We start from the raw sequence: 21,129 nt of genomic DNA, 5'->3' as shown, positions 1-21,129 counted from the left end.
CCAGGACCCATGTAAGACAGATGCACTAGGGGGCGCATGCATCTAGAGTTTGTCGGCAGTGGCTGGAGGCCCTGGCATGCCCATTCTCTCTCTCTCTCTCTCTCTCCCCCCCTCTTTCTCTCTCTCTCTCAAATAAATAAATAAAATATATTTTAAAAAATACTATATTTTTTAAAAATTTAAGATGTTATGAATAAGCCATCTGGAAACCTACTTCTTTGCTAGTTAATAACATACATGTTTAAAAAAGAGAGTTGGACACAAGTATGCTGTGGAGGTGAATAATGCTGTACCCAGAAGGCATAGATTGTTAAAGCCGGGAGTGGTGGCACACACTCTTTAATCCCAGCACTCGGGAGGCAGAGGTAGGAGGATCACCACGAGTTCGAGGCCACCCTGAGACTACAGAGTGAATTCCAGGTCAGCCTGGACTACAGTGAGACCCTATCTTGAAAAACCAAAGAATAAAATAAAATAATAACAAAAATAATAATAGCTGGGGTGTTTTGTGTGCGTTGTGTCTTTATTAACATGTAGTAAGTCAAGGGTTGTGACAGGGAACACTATTCTGATATGAGTGCAGGCTGGGTCCCTCAGAGAGCATCTCCCACTCATGGCTTCTTTTCTTTTTAATTTTTTTTTTGTTTATTATTTTTATTTACTTATTTGAGAGTGACAAACAGAGAGAGAATGGGCACACCAGGGCCTCCAGCCACTGCAGACGAATTCCAGATGCGTGAACCCCCTTGTGCATCTGGCTAACGTGGGTCCTGGGGAATCGAGCCTCAAACCTGGGCCTTTAGGCTTCACAGGCAAGCGCTTAACCACTAAGCCATCTCTCCAGCCCTCATGGCTTCTTTCATGCCTATTTTCTTCCTTTTCTTTTTTTTTTTTTTCCCAGTCCTGGGGATGGAAGCCAGGGTTTTACATATGCAAGGCGCTCATTGCTGGCAGAAAACACCCCGACCATTGTGGGTTGATTTTGGCTTACAGGCTCAAGGAGAAGCTCCATGATGGCAGGGGAAAACGATGGCATGAGCAGAGGGTGGACATCACCCCCTGGCCAACATCGGGTGGACAACAGGAACAGGAGAGTGTGCCAAACAGGGGCAAGGGACACTGGCTATAACGCCCATAAGCCCATCCCCAATAATACACCGCCTCCAGGGGGCGCTAATTCCCAGATCTCCATCAGCTGGGAACCTAGCATTCAGAACACCTGAGTTTATGGGGGACACCTGAATCAAACCAGCACAGTGCAACAGAGCCACACCTGAGTCCTCTTTGTCATTTCTGGGAGCCTTTAAGCTCCTCTCTTATAGGTCATCATGAAATATACAACAGGCCATTGTGTTTCGTATCCCCAGTTTAATCCTGACAGGCACAGGGTTTAATCATCGCTAATTACAAAGTAGACCCAGAAATTCTTATTTACATAAACAAATTTGTCATCTGTAATCTGTTGCCAATCATCTTCTGATTAAGCAATTGATAACTTCTCCGTGTTGGCCCCAGTGCTTCGGGCTGGAACGCGATTGTATCGGGCTGAGCTGTGATTCACCTACCATGGGCTTAACTTTTCAGGGCCATACTCTACTCCTTTGGAGAGGTTCTTGGGAGGTTGAAAGAGAGTGTGCTGTCATGCCCAGTTCTCGGTACCCCCCAGTGACCACCAGGGAGAACCAAACACATAGGCAAGGGCAAGGAGCTTTACTTCAGGCTTAAGCTCCGGTCTCTTGACTTCACCAATGCAGTGGATCGTACAAGAGCCCCAAGTAGCGGGAGGACAGGGATTTTATAGGGATTTGAACAAAGAAGAAAGGGATGGGTACATGATTGGCTGATTTAAACAGTGTACTCTTCTGGTTGGCTTAGGATATTGGCGAGCAAAGTTGGCGGGCTGGGGTTAGGGGAATTGAACTTAGATCCAAGCCTACAGGAATGTATGGCGTAATCAGTTTCCAATAAGTGTTAAACCCACACTTACTGGAAAATAAAAACGTAGACCTTGCTGGGAAACAGAAACTCAGGCCTACTGAGGACTCTGAAGCTTGTCATGTGTCCACCTGGTTCCTGAATCCCTCATGTGCAATGCGCATGAAGTTTTCTGGCCAATATTTTCCACCCAGCATTTTCCCATTGATAATTGTACCGAATAAGGTGAGCTGAGCGTGGCTGGGAAGAGTCAAAGTCAGATCCACCCCGTCAAACCACAGAATAACAGAGTGTGCACACCCAGAGGGCAGCTCACGTTGTCCACGCTGTTTGCGTCTCCCAATGAGACTTCCTCTTTCCTTTCCATTTATTGTTATTTTTTGGCATGTGTGTGTGTGTGCACGCACACATGCGTATTCATGTGTATGCATACCAGTGTAGGCGCGCACATGCCAGGACCCACATGTGGGGGTCACAGAACCACCACTCGGGAAGTCATATTTACCTGGCAAGCACTTGATCCACTGAGCCATCTTTCCAGACCCTAAATGAGATTATACAAGTTTCACACACACACACACACAAAATTGTGTTTCACATTGAATCTTCACTCTGTGGATTGTTATTCCAGGGTTATTATTTTTATTATTATTTTTCCTTGGTTTTTCGAGGTAGGGTCTCACTCTAGCCCAGGCTGACCTGGAATTCACTATGTAGTCTCAGGGTGGCCTCGAACTCATGGCAGTCCTCCTAGTTCTGCCTCCCAAGTGCTGGGATTAAAGGCGTGCGCCACCATGCCCGGCTCCAGGGTTCTTCTTGGTTTGAAAGCTAATTGTTTCTCATAAAATAGAATCTGGGCTGCAGATATGGCTTAGTGGTTAAGGCGCACTTGCCTACGAAGCCTGAGGACCCATGTTCAACTGCCCAGATCCCACATGAGTCAGATGCGTATGTCTGGATTTCAACTGCAGTGGCTGAAGGCCCTGGCACATCAATTCTCCAGCGGCCGTCCCTCATAAAGGCGTGTGCCACCACACCCAGCAAAAAATAAAATAAAATAAAAATAGGGTCTGGAGAGATGGCTTAGCGGCTAAGGCACTTACCTGAGAAGCCTAAGGACCCACATTCGATTCTCCAGGTCCCACATAAGCCAGATGCACATGGTGGCACATGTGTCTGGAGTTCATTTGCAGTGGCTAGAGACCCTGGCACACCCATTCTCTTTCTCATAAATAAATAAAAATAAATCGTTAAAAAATAAAAATACAGGGCTGGAGAGATGGCTTAGTGGTTAAGCGCTTGCCTGTGAAGCCTAAGGACCCCATTTCCAGGCTCAGTTCCCCAGGTCCCATGTTAGCCAGATGCACAAGGGGGCGCACGCGTCTGGAGTTCGTTTGCAGAGGCTGGAAGCCCTGGCGCACCCATTCTCTCTCTCTCCCTCTATCTGTCTTTCTCTCTGTGTCTGTCGCTCTCAAATAAATAAATTTAAAAAATAAAAATAAAAATACATAAAATAAAATAGAATCTTTTGGCAATAAAATGGAATGAAAGAATGGGCTCTCACGTGAAAAGGTGGGGAAATCCAATTGTATAAAACCTCACATCTGCCGGCCACCATGGTGCACGCCTATAAACCCAACACCTGAAAAATTCTCTCTGAACTTTTCCTCAGTCTTCTCCCCACCCTTTCTGAGTTTGGGCTTCTCCTGGACCCACCAACCAATCAAGGTCTTTTACATTTGAACTTGGCAATAAGGCTTATCTTCATTGGGTGCTTAATTTTTTATTTTTTTTTTTTTTAACTGGTTTGTCAAGGTAGGGTTTTGCTCTAGCCCAGGCTGACCTGGAATTCATTATGTAATGTCAGGGAGGTCTCCTTGAACTCACAGAGATCCTCCTACCTCTGCTTCCTGAGTGCTGGTATTAAAGGTGTGTGCCACCATGCCCAGCCACCTTAACCATCTTAAAGTGCACAACTCAAGGGCATTTATATGTTGCTCAGCCATCACCTCTATAATTCCAAAGCACCCCATGGCCTCCACAATGAAACCCTGAGTCTAGAGGAATGGTCAGAAAGATGGCTTTGTTCTGTTTTGGTTTTGTTTTGCTTTGCCTTTTAGCTTTGGAAATGAACACACACTAAGCTCTGTACCACTGACCTGTACCCCCAGCCCAGGGAGCTAATGTGTAAATAAAGATCTGAAAGTGGGCTGGAGAAATGGCTTAGTGGTTAAGGCACTTGCCTGCAAAGCCAAGGGACCCAGGTTTGATTCCCCAGGACCCAGGTAAGCCAGATGCACAAGGTGGCTTATGTATCTGGAGTTTGTTTGCAGTGGCTGGCATGCCCATCTCTCTCTCTCTCTCTCATAAATAAGTGAAAAAATAAATAAAAATGTTTAAGATCTGAGAGCAAAATAAGTGAGAGGTGGGCAAATATTTGGTGGAGGTTGTGGCAGAGAGATGGAAAGCTGGAGGCCAGCCTTGGTTACATAGTTAGACCTTCTCTCTCTTCCTTCCCTCTCTTGGGCTGGAGGGATGGCTTAGCAGTTAAGGCGTTTGCCTGCGAAGCCAGGGAACCCAGGTTCAATTCCCCAGGATCCACGTTAGCCAGATGCACAAGGTGGCACGTGTGCCTGCAGTTCATTTGCAGTGGCTGGAGGCCCTGGTGCACCCATTCTCTCTCTCTCTCTTTCTCTCTCTCTCCTCTTCCTCCTCCTCCTCTTTCTCTGTCAAATAAATAAATGAAAATAAAATATTATTTAAGAAAGACTTGATGGTCCTTTGCATGCTGTTCCCTACATAACGCTGCACCACACTTTGTTCATATTCTTCTCGTTTTATTAAAGGTACTCTGCTAACATCTCACACAATGGAACGTGATTTGACAACAAGACACAAATGAGATGTTCATCCGCGCGACAGTGTGGACAAGCCTGGGAAACATGATGCTCTCAAAGGAAAGCTGCTGGGGACACTGCCTGCCCCATGGCTTTGAGAAGAAAGACAGGATCCAGAGCTAGGCACTGAGGAAGCAGGTTTCAGCCTCAGAGAACCCTTCTAACATTGGAAACTACACCCCAGCACACAAGATCACCTAGCTCTGAATTTCACGAGCTCCTTCTCACGGCAGAGGCTCAACACACCACCATCAGAAGTCAACGCCCGTGCCCAGGCCAGACAAGCGTCGGGCCGGCAGACAAGGATTCTGCACCGGCAGTCAAAGAATGTGAGCTCCAATAACCCCGGCAAATTGGTTCTTTTCTTTAAAAATATTTTTACTTATTTACTGATTTGACAAAGAAAAAGGGAGAGAGAATGGGTGCCCCAGGGCCTCCAGCCACTGCAAACGAACTCCAGGCACATGTGCCACCTTGTGCATCTGGCTAATGTGGGTCCTCGGGAATCGAACCTGGGTCCCTTGGCTTCACAGGCAAACACCTTAACTGCTAAGCCATCCCTCCAGCCCTCTTTTTATTAATTAGATAACTATAAAATTCCTAGCAGCACAGTGTGGTTACGACCTTTATTCATATAAAAACCAGATATTTAGTCAATTTACCTTGTCTTAATTTAATCTTTGTCCACCTTCCATTTTTAAGTGCTTAAATAGTACTATATTGCAATAAAAATGTAGTGATAAAATTAAAAAAAAAAAAACAACTCCAAGCCTTTAATCCCAGCATCGGGAGGCAGAGGTAGGAGGATTGCTGTGAGTTTGAGGCCAGCCTGGGACTACATAGTGAATTCCAGGTCAGCCTGGGCTAGAGTCCCTACCTCGCAAGCAAAACAAACAACAAAAACAGGGCTGGAGAGATGGCTTAGCGGTTAAGCGCTTGCCTGTGAAGCCTAAGGACCCCGGTTCGAGGCTCGATTCCCCAGGTCCCACGTCAGCCAGATGCACAAGGGGGCGCACGCGTCTGGAGTTCGTTTGCAGTGGCTAGAGGCCCTGGAGCGCCCATTCTCTCTCTCTCCCTCTGTCTTTCTCTCTGTGTCTGTCGCTTTCAAATAAATAAATAAAAAAAAATTAAATTAAAAAAAACAATCCAAACAAGCAAACAAAAAAAGTGACAGATAAGGCTGAAACAATAGCTTCCAGCTCTTCTCCTTTTGTGGAATTATTTCTTTGTGACAACTTTCCCTAAGTGGAATTACTGGACCAAAGGAAGAGAACAGGGCAGCGGGAGACAGAACAGTTGCCTTGGCACCCCCCGAGGCCCTGGGTGCCACCCCCGCCCTGCAGAGACAAAGGAAGGGAATGCTTTTATTTTTTTCTGTGTGTGGGGGGGGAGAGATATGTGTGTGTGTGTGAGAGAGAGAGAGAGGGAGGGAGAGGTGTGTGTGTGTGTGTGTGTGTGTGTGTGTGTGTGTGTGTGTGTTGTGTGCACTTGTAGCGCCCTATATTATTGCCTGCGGAGGCTGGAGTGCAAGGTGGGCCTGTCCTGGGATTAAAGGCATGCGCCACCATGCCTGGTTTATCTGTCACTTTTATAACACAACAGAAAGGGTGAGTGAATGTTTGTGTGCGGCCATTGATGTGGTAACCGTGAGTAACAGGGCAGTATGAGGGTCCTGAAACACTCACGGAGGAAGGCCACAGGAAACTGGTACGTATGTTAGATGAACAGGCAACTAAGCCCAAATAGACATGCGTGCGGGCCAAAACCAAAAGGAATACAAACTGTACCAGAGTCTCCAAAAACAGCATGATTGGTTTGCAAATGCTGTTTCCTCTGCCTGGAGTGTTTACACACACACACACACACACACACACACACGTTGTTTACAATTGCACATATGTATTTACATGCATAGGTATAAGGGAACCCTTCCCTTATCTGTGACACACATACACACACACACAGTCACATACACATTCATATGCTTACATAGTCATAGCCATGATAAAGACACACATATGTAAACACAGAGCGTCCTGGATTCACAGTGTTTTGGTTTACCATGTCTTAACCTTGCTGTGGTGCAAAAGCAATTTGCAGTCAGTAAAAACCAGGCTGACTTACGGTATTTTTTGTTTTTTATTTTTTGTTTTAGAGGTAAGTCTTTTGTTTTTATTTTACCCAGGCTGATCGCACACCCTGAGCTCAAGAAATCTTTCTGCCTCGTTTTTCCAGCTCAACTTCCAATTTTTTGGGGGACAGCCTCCACCTTTACCTTGCCAAGGGCCGGGATAACACAGGTGCGTGCCACCACACCCAGGCCAGTGTTAGGATGACAGGTGTGAGCCACTGTGTCCAACTCTTGGCTCATAGCCCGTGCATGATGTACTGACCTTGTTACTTTTAGACCCGTAAGTGGGCAGCGCATCACGAAAAACCCATGACAGAGCAAAATCACACGTAGTGACCACGCACTGACAGAGAAGGAAGAAGGGGGTGGGATCCCTGGATTCTCCAGACCACGCCCCAATGACCTAAGGACCTCCCACCAAGCCTCCATTCGTGAAATGTCCACCATTCCCAATATCAGGACCCCGGGACCCACACCTTTAACACATGGTCCTTTGGGGATCCCAATAGCAGCACCCCAGGACCCACACCTTTAACACATGGTCCTTTGGGGACCCCAATAGCAGCAGCCCAGGACTCAGACCTGTAACACACTGTCCTTTAAGGGGATCCCAAATCCAACCTCTAGCAGCCACCCTGCAAACTAATATACACACTTACCCACATGTTCACATGATACCTATATACACACTCACGCTCACTCCCTCTTCAACACCTGGCCCTTGCACAAAACACTTCTGTTTCTTTCCAGGCAGTGCAAGCTCCTTGCTCCATAGCCTCCTCCTCTGGAGACCTCTGTCCACCCTTTCATTCTTTCAGCCAACAAATATCAACTGAGCGCATTCAGGGCACTTGTACATTCGTGTTTATTTTGGCACTGATTATTCACAGTAGACAAGATTCGGAACCATCCTAGGTTCCTCTAACGGATGAGCAGATAAAGAAAATGGGGTGGGGCTGGAGAGATGGCTTAGCTGTTAAGGCGCTTGCCTGTGAAGCCTAAGGACCCATGTTCGAGTCTCCAAATCCCATGAAAGCCAGACGCACAAAGGTGAGGCAAGCGCAAGGTCACACATGCCCATTTGGTGGTGCTAGAGTCTGGAGTTCAATTGCAGTGGCTGAGGTCCTGGCATGCCAATTCTCTCTCCCTCAGCCTCTCTTTCTCTCTCTCTCTCTCTAAAATAAAAAGAGAAAAGAAAAAGAAGAAGAAAACAGAGCTGGGGAGATGGCTTGGCAGTTAAGATGCTTGCCTGCAAAGCCAAAGGACCTAGGTTCAACTCCCCAGGACACATGTAAGCCAGATGCACAAGACGGCACATGTGTCTGGAGTTTGTTTTGCAGAAGCTGGAGGCCATGGTGCACCCATTCTCTCTCTCTCCCTCTGTCTCTTGTTTGTTTGTTTTTTTTTTTTAAGCTTTTTGCCTCTTGTCTTTTTTTAATTTATTTCTCTTATTTGAGAGTGACAGACAGAGACAGAAAGGCAGAGAGAGAGAGAGAATGGGCACGCCAAGGCCTCCAGCCACTGCAAATGAACTCCAGATGCGTGCGCCCCCTTGTGCATCTGGCTAACGTGGGTCCTGGGGAATTGAGCCTCAAACCGGGGTCCTTAGGCTTCACAGGCAAGCGCTTAACCACTAAGCCATCTCTCCAGCCCAACCCTCTGTCTCTTTCAAATAAATAACAAAAAAAAAAGCTTTAAAAAAAATTAGGGGACAAAGGCAAAGAGTTGAAGTTTCCCATAACACTGGATGATAGTACATCTAGGTTTTGCATGAAGACGCCTGACTGACTGAGATGGCTGCAAGATGTACAATCAGCAATGGGTGAATGGATAAAGCAAACACAGTATATACCCACGCTGGAATTCTATTCAGGTATAAAAAAGAACGGAATCCTGGCGTCATGGATAAGCCGAGAGCTGTGGGTAAGCATGTATGATAGTCAGGCGCGGAAAGATGGGTACTACATCGGCTCGCGTATGTGTGAACTCTCCAAGAGCTGATCTCATAGAAGTTCAGAGTAGAATCATGCTTAGCAGAGGCTAAAGAGGGAAAGCAGAGAAAGATGGGGAAAACTAACCGTGGAGACAATGACACACTGTTAGATGGCAGGATGTTGGGTCTACAGCCATACCAGCCCGGATGTGCCTAATCTCGTCTGACCTAGGAACCTAAGGTTGGGCCCTGATGAGAAATAGGGGTGGGAAATGGGTGTGGCTTGACCAAGTGCTATAATCCCAGCACTTGAGGGACTAAGGCAGGATCACAAAGTCAGCCTGGGCTAGCCTGGACTGCATAGCAAAATTCTGTACCAAAAAGGAAACGAGGGCTGAAGAGATGACTTAGTAGTGCCTGCAAAGCCAAAGGACCCAGGTTCAACTCCCCAGGACCCACGTAAGCCAGATGCACAAGATGGCGCATGCGCCTGGAGTTCGTTTGCAGTGGTTGGAGGCCCTGGCGCACCCATTCTCTGTCTCTCTCCCTCTCCCTCATTTTTTTTTAAACTTTTTTTTTGTTCATTTATTTATTTATTTATTTGATAGCGACAGACAGAGAGAGAAAGACAGGTAGAGGGAGAGAGAGAGAATTGGCGCGCCAGGGCCTCCAGCCACTGCAAACGAACTCCAGGCGCATGCGCCATCTTGTGCATCTGGCTAATGTGGGACCTGGGGAACCGAGCCTCGAACCGGGGTCCTTAGGCTTCACAGGCAAGCGCTTAACCGCTAAACCATCTCTCCAGCCCCCTCTCCCTCATTTTTAAGAAGGAACTGAAACAGCAGTGTGTTCCAGGAATTTTACAGTAGCATGGCTACATATGTCAGTAACGCATTGTATATTTTAAAAAAGCTAGAAGAGATCTAAATGTTTTCACAACAAAGAGATGAAGGATGTTCAAGGTTACATCCACTTGCTATCATCATTTCACAATGGACACATATAATGAAACATCACACTGTATCTCATAGCTATGGACAATTAGCCTGTATCAATATTTTTTTTTAAATGGCTGCTATCAATGTTCCCAGGGCAGAATTCCAATCGTGAGATTCATTCTTGCAGCCACACAAAAGTGGGAGGGAGTCCAGGTTCAAATGCAGGTGAGGCCAGGATATTCGGAAATGGATGGTGATCGGCACACTAGGAGACGAACTTGAACCTGTTTAACTAGTCACTCTGGATTTCAAAACTGAGTCTTGCTTTGCTCTGGGATGGAGAGGAGGCGAGAGAGATGGTATCAAATTCCAATGTAGGACTCTATCAGGGCCCAAACAAAATGGGGAGAAAATGGGGCTGGAGAGATGGCTTAGCAGTTAAACGTTTGCCTGTGAAGTCTAAGGACCCCGGTTCGAGGCTCCATTCCCCAGGACCCACGTTAACCAGATGCACAAGGGGGCACATGCGTCTGGAGTTTGTTTGCAGTGGCTGGAGGCCCTGGCATGCCCATTCTCTCCCTCTCTCCCTCTTTCTCTCTCTGTCTGTCACTCTCATATAAATAAATAAAAATAATTTTAAAAAATTTCAGAATGGGGAGAAAATGAATCCCAGCACCTCACTCTCACACCAGGAAATGCTTGTGTTTCTTGGTTTGATGATTGAGTGAATAAGTACACCCAGAGTTGCCATAGCCCTGAAGGCAAAGGCTGCACGTGAGATCCAGCAAGTCAACTGACCCAGGAGATCTGCTCAGACACCTGAACATGGACACAGAAAACCTTACGAAGTCTCTCTTCAGTGACCCCCTGACTTAAAAAATTTAAGTTTCATAAACTACTTAAAATTAGTAATATGGGCTGGAGAGATGGCTTAGCAATTAAGGCATTTGCCTGCAAAGCCAAAGGACCATGGTTCAATTCCCCAGAACCCACATAAGTCAGATGCACAAGGTGGCACACGCGTCTGGAGTTCGTTTGCAGTGGCTGGAGGCCCTGGCACACCCATTCTCTCTCTCTCTTTCTCTCTGTCTGAAATAAACAAACAATAAAATATTTTTTCAAAAAAATTAAGTTTCATAAACTATTTAAAATTAGTAATATGAGCTGGAGAGATGGCTCAGCAGTTAAGGCGCTTGCCTAAAAAGCCAAAGCACCCAGGTTCGATTCCCTAGGACTCACATAAGCTAAATGCACAAAGTGGCACATGCATCTGGAGTTTGTTTGCAGCAGTTGGAGGCCCTGGCACACCCATTCTCTCCCTCTCCCTCCCTTTCTCTCTCTCTCTCTCTCTATATATATATATGTATCTGTCTCTGTCTCTCAAATAAATAAATAAAAATAAATATTTTAATTTTTTTTAAATTGGGCTGGAGGGATGGTTTAGTGGTTAAGGCACTTGGCCTGCAAAGCCAATGGACCCAGGTTTGATTCCCCAGGACCCACATTAGCCAGATGCACAAGGGGGCACATGTGTGGAGTTCGTTTGCAGTGGCCTGGAGGCTCTGGCATGCCCATTCTCCTTCTCTCTCTCTGTCTTCCTCATTCTCTGTCAAATAAATAAAAATAAAATAAGGAAAAAAGTTTTAAAAAATTTGTAATGCTGTGGTGTGGGATATGGTGGTACACACCAGAAATCCCAGCACTTGGGAAAAGCTGGGAAAGAACCACAAGTTCTGGGTTAGCCTCGACTACACAGTGGGACTCTGTGAGATTAATAATAACAACACTTAGTGATAATGAAAATAGAAATGCTTCATATCAAATAGATGAGTTACTGTTAAATTATTTCTGGAAGAGGGTAAGGAATCTCTAATTGTAAATGCCTTTGTTATTAACAAAGAAGAATTAAAGAGAGGAACTAAATGCTGATACTTTTTTTTAAATGAAGTTTTAAAAAATTGAACCGTCAGACAATAGGAAAGGATAAGATAAAAGATGAAGTTCATGGGCTGAGGAAATGGTTTAGTAGTTAAGGCATTTGCCTATGAAGCCTAAGGGCCGCGGTTCGATTCCCCAAGACCCAAATAAGCCAGATGCACAAGGTGGCGCATGCGTCTGGAGTTAATTTGCAGTGGCTGTAAGCCCTGGCGTTGTGCCCATTCTCTCTCTCTCTCTCTCTCTCTCTCTCTCTCAAATAAATAAATAAATAAAATTTAAAAATAAATAAATAAATTTATTGGACTGGAGGGATGGCTTAGCAGTTAAGGTGTTTGCCTACAAAGCCAAAGGACCCAGTTTGGATGCCCCAGCACCCACGTTTGCCAGATGCATAAGGGTTCACATGTGTCTGCAGTTTGTTTGCAATGGCTGAAGGCCCTGGTGTGCCTATTCTCTCTCTTAATCTCTCTCTCATATACCTGTCTGTTTCTCTCTCTCTCTCTAATAAATAAAAACTTCTTTTAAAAAATAAATTTATTCAGCACTTGGGAGGCAGAGGTAGGAGGATCACCATAAATTCCAGGTCACCCTGAGAATACAGAGTGAATTCCAGGTCAGCCTGGACTAGTGTGAAACCCTACCTCAAAAAAACAAAATAAATAAATAGATAAATTTTATTACAAGATTTTTAAAAAGAAAGAAGTTGTAAAGCAATACTTGTTTTGTGAGTAAGACCCTACCTCGAAACACCAAAACAAAGAAAAAAAGAAAAGAAAAAAACAGATCTTGTCAAGATTGGTGGCGCATGCTTTTAATCCCAGCACTGGGGAGGCAGAAGTAAGATTGCCATGAGTTTGAGGCCACCCTGAGACTGCATAGTGAATTTCAGGTCAGCCTGGACCAGAGTGAGAGGCTAACTCAAAGAATCAAAATAAATAAATAAATAAAATTTATTAAGAGTAAAAAAGAAAGAAAGAAATTATAAATCAATTTTTGTTTTGTGAGTAAGACCCTACCTCGAAAAATCAAAAAAAGAAAAGAAAAGAAAAAAAAAAAACAGATGTTGCTAAGATTGGTGGCGCACGCCTTTAATCCCAGCACTGGGGAGGCAGAGGTAGGAGGATCGCTGTGAGTTTGAGGCCACGCTGAGACTACAGAGTGAATTCCACATCAGCCTGGGCCAGAGCAAGACCCTAAATCGAAAAACCAAAATAAATAAATAAATAAAATGTATTAAGAGTACAAAAAAAAAAGAAAGAAAGAAATTATAAAGCAATTTTTGTTTTGTGAGTAAGACCCTACCTCAAAAAGCCGAAGGAAAAAAAAAAAAGAAAAGAACAAATCTTGCCAAGATTGGTGGCGCACGCCTTTAATCCCAGCACTCGGGTAGGAGGGTCGCCATGAGTTCGGGGCCACCCTGAGTCTACATAGTGAATTCCAGGTCAGCCTGGACTGGAGTGAGACCCTACCTTGAAAAAAGAAAAGAAAGAAAGTAGGAAGAAAGCAAAGGAAAAGAAAAGAAACGGAAAGGAAAAAACAGATCTTGCCAAAATTGGTGACGCACGCCTTTAACCCCAGCACTGGGGAGGCAGAGGTAAGGAGGACCACCCGGAGACTGCATAGTGAATCCCAGGTGGGCCTGGGCCACAGCGAGACCCCCCCCCCTGCAGGCTGGAGGAGGGGAGGAGAGGGGCCTGGGTGGGGGAGGAGGGGCCTGGGTGGGGGAGGGAAGAGGAGGGGACTGCATGGGGGAGAGGAAGGGGAGGGGTGGGGGAGGGGAGGGGCTGGTGTGGGGAAGGAGAGGGGAGGGGCCAGCATGGGGGGGAGGAAGGGGAGGGGCTGGTGTGGGGGAGGGGCTGGTGTGGGGGAGGATAGGGGAGGGGCCAGCATGGGGGAGAGGAAGGGGAGGGGCTGGCGTGGGGGAGGGGAGGGGCCAGCATGGGGAGAGGAAGGGGAGGGGCTGGTGTGGGGGAGGGGCTGGTGTGGGGGAGGGGCTGGCGTGGGGGAGGGGAGGGGCCAGCATGGGGAGAGGAAGGGGAGGGGCTGGTGTGGGGGAGGGGCTGGTGTGGGGGAAGGGCTGGTGTGGGGGAGGGGAGGGGCCAGCAGGGGTAAAGGAAGGGGAGGGGCTGGGAGAGGAAGGGGAGGGGGAGGGGGGAGGGGCTGGTGTGGGGGAGGGGAGGGGAGGGGCCAGCATGGGGGAGAGGAAGGGGAGGGGCTGGTGTGGGGGAGGGGCTGGTGTGGGGCAGGAGAAGGGAGGGGCCAGCGTGGGGGAGAGGATGGGGAGGGGCTGGGGCGGGGGAGGGGAGGGGCTGGGGTGTGGGAGAGGAAGGGGAGGGGCTGGTGTAGGGGAGGGGAGTGGCTTGTGGGGGGGAGGGGCCGGCGTGGGGGAGGGGCGCAGGCCCCGCTCGGCCGTTGCGGTCTTGCGTGGGCTGCTGCGGGGCTGGCGGAGGAGGAGGAGGAGGAGGACGTGGCTGGGACCAGCGCGACCGCAGCGGCCTGGGCAGGCAGGCAGAAGGCTGGCAGCGATCCTGGCATCCCCAGGCCTCAGGGCGGAGAAGGAAGAGAAGGAGGAGGAGGAGGAGGTGATGATGCCCGGGCCTGGCTTCGGGGAGCCTTGAGGAGCTGGTACCCGCACGACCCACGGCGGTGGGGGTGGAGGAAGGAGGAGGAGGAGGAGGGGGCGGCTCTCCATTGATGCCCATCTCTAGCAAAGTGCCAACGCGTCGGGGGCCCCCTGTGATCCAGAGCCAGGTTCCAACTGCCCCAGCGAGCCGGTGCGTGGTGTCCGCAGTGTCCCCCCACCCCGGGTGCCAACCGCCGGCATGGCGAAGAACAGCGGCAGCGAGGCGCCCCTGGACGAGGGTCTCTACTCGCGGCAGCTCTACGTGCTGGGCCGGGAGACCATGAGGATGCTGCAGAGGTCCCGCATCCTGGTGTCCGGCCTGCGGGGCCTGGGCGTGGAGATCGCCAAGAACATCATCCTGGGCGGGGTCAAGGCTGTCACCCTCCATGACCAGGGCACTGCCCAGTGGGCTGACCTCTCCTCTCAGTTCTACCTGCGCGAGGAGGACATAGGCAAGAACCGGGCCGAGGTGTCGCAGCCCCGGCTCGCCGAGCTCAACAGCTACGTGACCGTCACGGCCTACACGGGACCCCTGGTCGAGGACTTCCTCAGCGGCTTCCAGGTGGTCGTCCTCACCAACAGCCCCCTGGAAGATCAGCTGAGGCTGGGGGAGTTCTGCCACGGCCGGGGCATCAAGCTGGTGGTGGCCGACACCCGAGGCCTCTTTGGACAGCTCTTCTGTGACTTCGGAGAGGACATGGTCCTGACCGATCCCAATGGCGAGCAGCCTCTCAGCGCCATGGTGTCCATGGTCACCAAGGACAATCCCGGCGTGGTCACCTGCTTGGACGAGGCCCGGCACGGCTTCGAGAGCGGCGACTGTGTCTCCTTCTCGGAGGTCCAGGGCATGGTCCAGCTCAACGGCAGCCAGCCCATGGAGATCAAGGTGCTGGGGCCTTACACCTTCAGTATCTGTGACACCACCAGCTTCTCCGACTACATCCGTGGAGGCATCGTCAGGCAGGTCAAAGTCCCCAAGAGGATTAGCTTTAAGTCTCTGCCCGCCTCGCTGGCACAGCCTGACTTTGTGGTGACCGACTTCGCCAAGTGTTCTCGCCCTGCCCAGCTGCATATCGGCTTCCAGGCCCTGCACCGCTTCTGCGCCCAGCACGGCCGGCCACCCCGGCCTCACAACGAGGAGGACGCCACAGAGCTGGTGGCTCTGGCCCAGGTGGTAAATGCCCAGTCCCTGCCCGAGGCGCAGCAGGGCAGCCTGAACGAAGACCTCATCCGCAAGCTGGCTTACGTGGCTGCCGGCGACCTGGCACCCATGAATGCTTTCATCGGGGGCCTGGCTGCCCAGGAGACCATGAAAGCCTGCTCTGGGAAGTTCATGCCCATCATGCAGTGGCTGTACTTCGATGCCCTGGAATGTCTCCCCGAGGACGGAGGTGCCCTCACGGAGGAGGAGTGCCTCCCGCGTCAGAGCCGCTACGATGGGCAGGTGGCGGTGTTTGGCTCGGGGCTGCAAGGGAAGCTGGGCGAGCAGAAGTACTTTCTGGTGGGTGCAGGAGCCATCGGCTGCGAATTGCTCAAGAACTTTGCCATGATCGGCCTGGGCTGCGGGGACGGCGGCGAAATCACCGTCACGGACATGGACACCATTGAGAAATCCAATCTGAACCGGCAGTTTCTCTTCCGGCCCTGGGATGTCACCCAGATGAAGTCAGACAGGGCCAGGGCAGCGGTGCGTCAGATGAACCCGAGCATCCGGGTGACCAGCCACCAGAACCGGGTGGGCCCTGACACAGAGCCCATCTACAACGATGACTTCTTCCAGAGGCTGGACGGGGTGGCCAACGCCCTGGACAACGTGGACGCCCGCATGTACGTGGACCGCCGCTGCGTGTACTACCGGAAGCCGCTGCTGGAGTCCGGCACGCTGGGCACCAAGGGGAACGTGCAGGTCGTGATCCCGTTCCTGACCGAGTCGTACAGCTCCAGCCAGGACCCGCCGGAGAAGTCCATCCCCATCTGCACGCTGAAGAACTTCCCCAATGCCATCGAGCACACCCTGCAGTGGGCGCGGGATGAATTCGAAGGCCTGTTCAAGCAGCCCGCGGAAAACGTCAACCAGTACCTCGCAGACCCCAAGTTTGTGGAACGGACCTTACGACTGGCGGGCACGCAGCCTCTGGAGGTGCTGGAGGCCTTGCAGCGGAGCCTGGTCCTGCAGCGGCCGCACAGCTGGGCCGACTGCGTGGCATGGGCCTGCCACCACTGGCACACCCAGTATGCTAACAACATCTGGCAGCTGCTGCACAACTTTCCTCCCCAGCAGCTCACGAGCTCCGGAGCCCCGTTCTGGTCTGGGCCGAAGCGCTGCCCACACCCGCTCACCTTTGACGTGAACAACCCCCTGCACCTGGACTACGTGATGGCCGCCGCCAACCTCTTTGCCCAGACCTACGGGCTCCCGGGCTCCCGGGACCGAGCCGCCCTGGCTACGCTCCTGCAGTCCGTGCAGGTCCCCGAATTCACCCCCAAGCCGGACATCAAGATCCACGTGTCGGACCAGGAGCTGCACAGCTCCAACGCCTCCGTGGACAACGGCCACCTCCAGGAACTCAAGGCCATGCTGCCCAGCCCGGACAAGCTCCCCGGGTTCAAGATGCACCCCATCGACTTTGAGAAGGACGACGACAGCAACTTCCACATGGATTTCATCGTGGCCGCGTCCAACCTCCGGGCGGAAAACTACGACATCCCGCCTGCAGACCGGCACCAGAGCAAGCTGATCGCGGGCAAGATCAGCCCGGCCATCGCCACCACCACGGCGGCCGTGGTCGGCCTCGTGTGCCTGGAGCTGTACAAGGTGGTCCAGGGCCACCGGCAGCTGCGCTCCTACAAGAACGGCTTCCTCAACCTGGCTCTGCCTTTCTTCGGCTTTTCCGAGCCCCTGGCCGCGCCCCGCCACCGGTACTACGACCAAGAATGGACCTTATGGGATCGCTTCGAGGTCCAGGGCTTGCAGCCGGACGGAAAGGAGATGACCCTGCAGCAATTTCTCGACTACTTCAAGACGGAGCACAAGCTCGAAGTCACCATGGTGTCCGAGGGCGTGTCCATGCTGTACTCCTTCTTCATGCCGGCCGCCAAGCTCAGGGAGCGGCTGGACCAGCCCATGACGGAGATTGTGAGCCGCGTGTCCAAGCGTCGGCCTGGCCGCCACGTGCGGGCGCTGGTCCTGGAGCTCTGCTGCAATGACGTCAGTGGCGAGGACGTCGAGGTCCCCTACGTGCGATACGCCATCCGCTGACCGCCACGCGGGTCCGTCCCCACGCTGGCCCCAGCACGCCCTGCCCGTATCCTCCCCAGCCCCTGGGCTCGCGTTTGGCTTTTGGCAGTGGTCAGTCTAGCCAAGCCCGATATTCACCCTTAGCATCCCCTTCCTCCCCCCCAGACCTTACTGCCACTGCTTTCTACCTGTTTAGAACCTAAACCCCAATAATAATAATAATAATAATAATAATAAAAAGATATTAACCCAGAAAAAAAAAAACATATTCGAGCAAAAAGTTGTACATGGAGTTTTTATTGCACTATTATTTACCGCAGCCAAGAGGTGAAAACAACCCGAAAGTCTACCCGAGGAAGCAAAAGGTGCCGTGTTCATGCCCGGAAAAAATCGCGTGGCCCAGGCTGGGCTACATACTAAGACCTTGTCCAAAAAACATTAAAAAAAAACACCCTAGGCCTGGAGAGATGGCTTAGCGGTTAAGGCGCTTGCCTGCAAAGCCAAAGGACCCAGGTTCAATTCCCCAAGACCTACGTAAAGCCAGATGCACGGGGTGGCGCATGCGTCTGGAATTCGTTTGCGGTGGCTGGAGGCCCTGGCGTAACCTCTCTCTCTCTCTCTCTCTCTGCCTCTTTCTCTTTCTACATGCCCCTTTCCCCCTCTCTCAAATAAATAAAAATAAATAAAATATTTAAAAACACCTAAAATTGTCAGGTTCATCACTGGGGTAGCCATTGGTAAGTTGCCCATTCCACAGTAAATAGCCTCTCACCCTTGATAATGTATGCAACCCTAATTTTTTCTAAATATTTTAATTTTTAAATATTTTTTAGAGAAGCCAGGCGTGGTGGTGCATACCTTTAATCCCAGCACGCGGGAGGCAGAGGTAGGAGGATGGCTGTGAGTTCAAGGCCACCCTGAGACTACATAGTTAATTCCAGGTCAGCCTGAACTAGAGTGAGACCCTTCCTCAAAAAAAAAAAAAAAATTTGGAGAGAGCAAGGACAGAAGAAAGAACTGGCCCTCCAGGGCCTCAGCCACTGCAACTGAACTCCAGACACTTGTGCCTCCTAGTGGGCATATGCGGCCTTGCGCTTGCCTCACCTTTGTGTGTCTGGCTTATGTGGGATCTGGAGAGTTGAACATCAGTCTTTAGGCCTCCCAGGCAAGCACCTTAACTGCTAAGCCATCTCTCCAGCCCACTATTTTTTTTTTGTTTGTTTATTTACTTGAGAGTGACAGAGAGAAAGAGGCAGATACAGAGAGAATGGGCATGCCAGGGCCTCCAGCCACTGCATACAAACTCTAGGTGCATGCGCCCCCTTGTGCATCTGGCTAATGTGGGTCCTGGGGAATCGAGCCTCAAACTGGGTTCCTTAGGCTTCATAGGCAAGTGCTTAACTGCTAAGCCATCTCTCCAGCCCCAGCCCCCTAATGTTTAAAAATATTTCATTTCATTTGTTTATTTGAGAGAGAGAGAGAAAGAGACAAAAATAGAGAGTGTGTATGGGTGTGCCAGGAACCCCTGCCACTGCAAACTCCAGACCCATGCACCACTTTGTTCATCTGGCTCTGGATGGATGCTGGAAATCGAACCCTAGACATTAGGCTTTGCAGAAAAGTGCTTTTAACTGCTGGTCCATCTCTCCAGCCCCCAAACAACCCTAATTTAGCTCACTGGGTTAAAAAAAAATGTGCTGGGCATGGTGGCACATGCCTTTAATCCTAGCATTTAGAAGGCAGTGGTAGGAGGATCACCCTAAGTTTGAAGCCAGCCTGAAAATACATAGTGAACTGCAGATCAGCCTGGGCTAGAGTGAAACCCTACTTCAAACAAACAAAACTGCATGAAATGGCTGGAGAGAGATGGCTTAGCAATTAAAGTGCTTGCCTGCAAAGCCTAAGGACCATGTTTTACTCTCCAGATCCCAAGTGAACCAGACACACAAAGGTTAAGGCAAGCACAAGGTCGCACATGCCCACTAGGTGGCGCAAGCCTCTGGAGTTCGACTTCAATGTCTGAGGCCCTGGCACGCCAATTCTCTCCCTCTGTCGCCCTCACCCTCTAATTTTTTTTTTTTAATGCATGAAAGTAAAATGCGGATTAATGGGTCAGAACGGTACAATGGGGAGGGAGGGGAGTGGAAGGAAAAAAGGATAATTGGGGAGGATTAAAATCCAAGTACATTATACACGGAAATGAAAATGGAAAAAAAAATCAATAAAAATGAAAACAATAATGACGAAAAAAGTTTCCCCAAATGCAATGCAAACACTCCAAACACATGCAAATATGCAGACAGTGTTTGAGATGAACACCACAGCAGAGGAGTTCTTTTAAAACAATAATAAAACAGGGATGGAGGGATGTCTTAGCGGTTAAGGCATTTTCCTGCAAAGCCAAAGGACCCTGGTTCGATTCCCCAGGACCCATGTTAGCCACATTCACAAGGAGGCACACACATCTGGAGTTCATTTGCAGTGGCTGTGTGGCTGGAGACCCTAGCGTGCTCATTCTCTCTCTCTTTCTCAATCTCTCTCTTTCTGTATTAAATAAATAAAAATATTTAAAGCTAACAATAAAACATAGCTGGGTGTTACAGCACACACCTTTAATCCCAGCACTCAGGATGCTGAGCTAGCAGGATTCACAAGTTTGAGGCCAGCCTGTGCTACAGAGTAAATTCCAGGTCAGGCTGAGCAGAGTGAGACCCTGCCTCAAAAATAATTAACAAGGGCTGGAGAGATGGCTTAGCGGTTAAGCGCTTGCCTGTGAAGCCTAAGGACCCCGGTTCAAGGCTCGGTTCCCCAGGTCCCACGTGAGCCAGATGCACAGGGGGGCGCACACGTCTGGAGTTCGTCTGCAGAGGCTGGAAGCCCTGGCGTGCCCATTCTCTCTCTCTCCCTCTATCTGTCTTTCTCTCTATGTCTGTCGCTCTCAAATAAATTAATTAAAAATTTTTTTTAAAAGTCAGAACTTCCTTTGAAAAAAATAATAATAATAATTAACAAGCAGGGCGTGGTGTCTCACGCCCTTAATCCCAGCACTTGGAAGGCAGACGTAAGAGGATTGCCGTGAGTTCAAGGCCACCCTGAGACCCTATGGTGAATTCCAGGTCAGCCTGAGCTAGAGTGAGACCCTACCTTGAAAACTAAATAATTAACAGTAATAGCGCAAACAAGTAAGTGGGAAGAGCTTCAGCCTCACATTGGGCGGGGCAATGAAATGGAAGCAGCCATGACGAGCTGGTCTGCTGAATACATTATCAACCATTGGCCAAAACAAAGAAACAACAACAGAAACACAATAGCAGCACCCGGTTCTTACAAAGAGGTGTTGCAAGGGACACTCCCGGTGTTAGTGGCAAAGGGCAATTATCACTGTGCTTTGGGAAAGTTAATGACAATGACTCCTTGATGCTCCGCATGTCAGACTCCACCCCTAGAACCGTGCTTACTGAAGAGTTGCTTGGAGAGGCAACAAAAATAAGCCTGA

General features: G+C 49.7%; 1 protein-coding gene across 1 annotated transcript; it reads left to right on the top strand.

Moving 5' to 3' along the window:
* Positions 1-4,838: 4,838 nt before the first annotated feature.
* LOC101597188 (ubiquitin-like modifier-activating enzyme 1) lies at positions 4,839-17,654 on the top strand. The gene is made up of 3 exons (XM_045139405.1): positions 4,839-4,856; positions 5,066-5,161; positions 14,481-17,654. Exons 1-3 carry the CDS (start codon positions 4,839-4,841, stop codon positions 17,652-17,654), a joined length of 3,288 nt encoding a protein of 1,095 aa, XP_044995340.1.
* Positions 17,655-21,129: the final 3,475 nt, after the last annotated feature.

Source organism: Jaculus jaculus, chromosome 21 (assembly GCF_020740685.1).
Source record: "Jaculus jaculus isolate mJacJac1 chromosome 21, mJacJac1.mat.Y.cur, whole genome shotgun sequence".
NCBI classification, from domain to species: domain Eukaryota; kingdom Metazoa; phylum Chordata; class Mammalia; order Rodentia; family Dipodidae; genus Jaculus; species Jaculus jaculus.
This window is presented reverse-complemented; position numbering and strand designations above follow the sequence as displayed.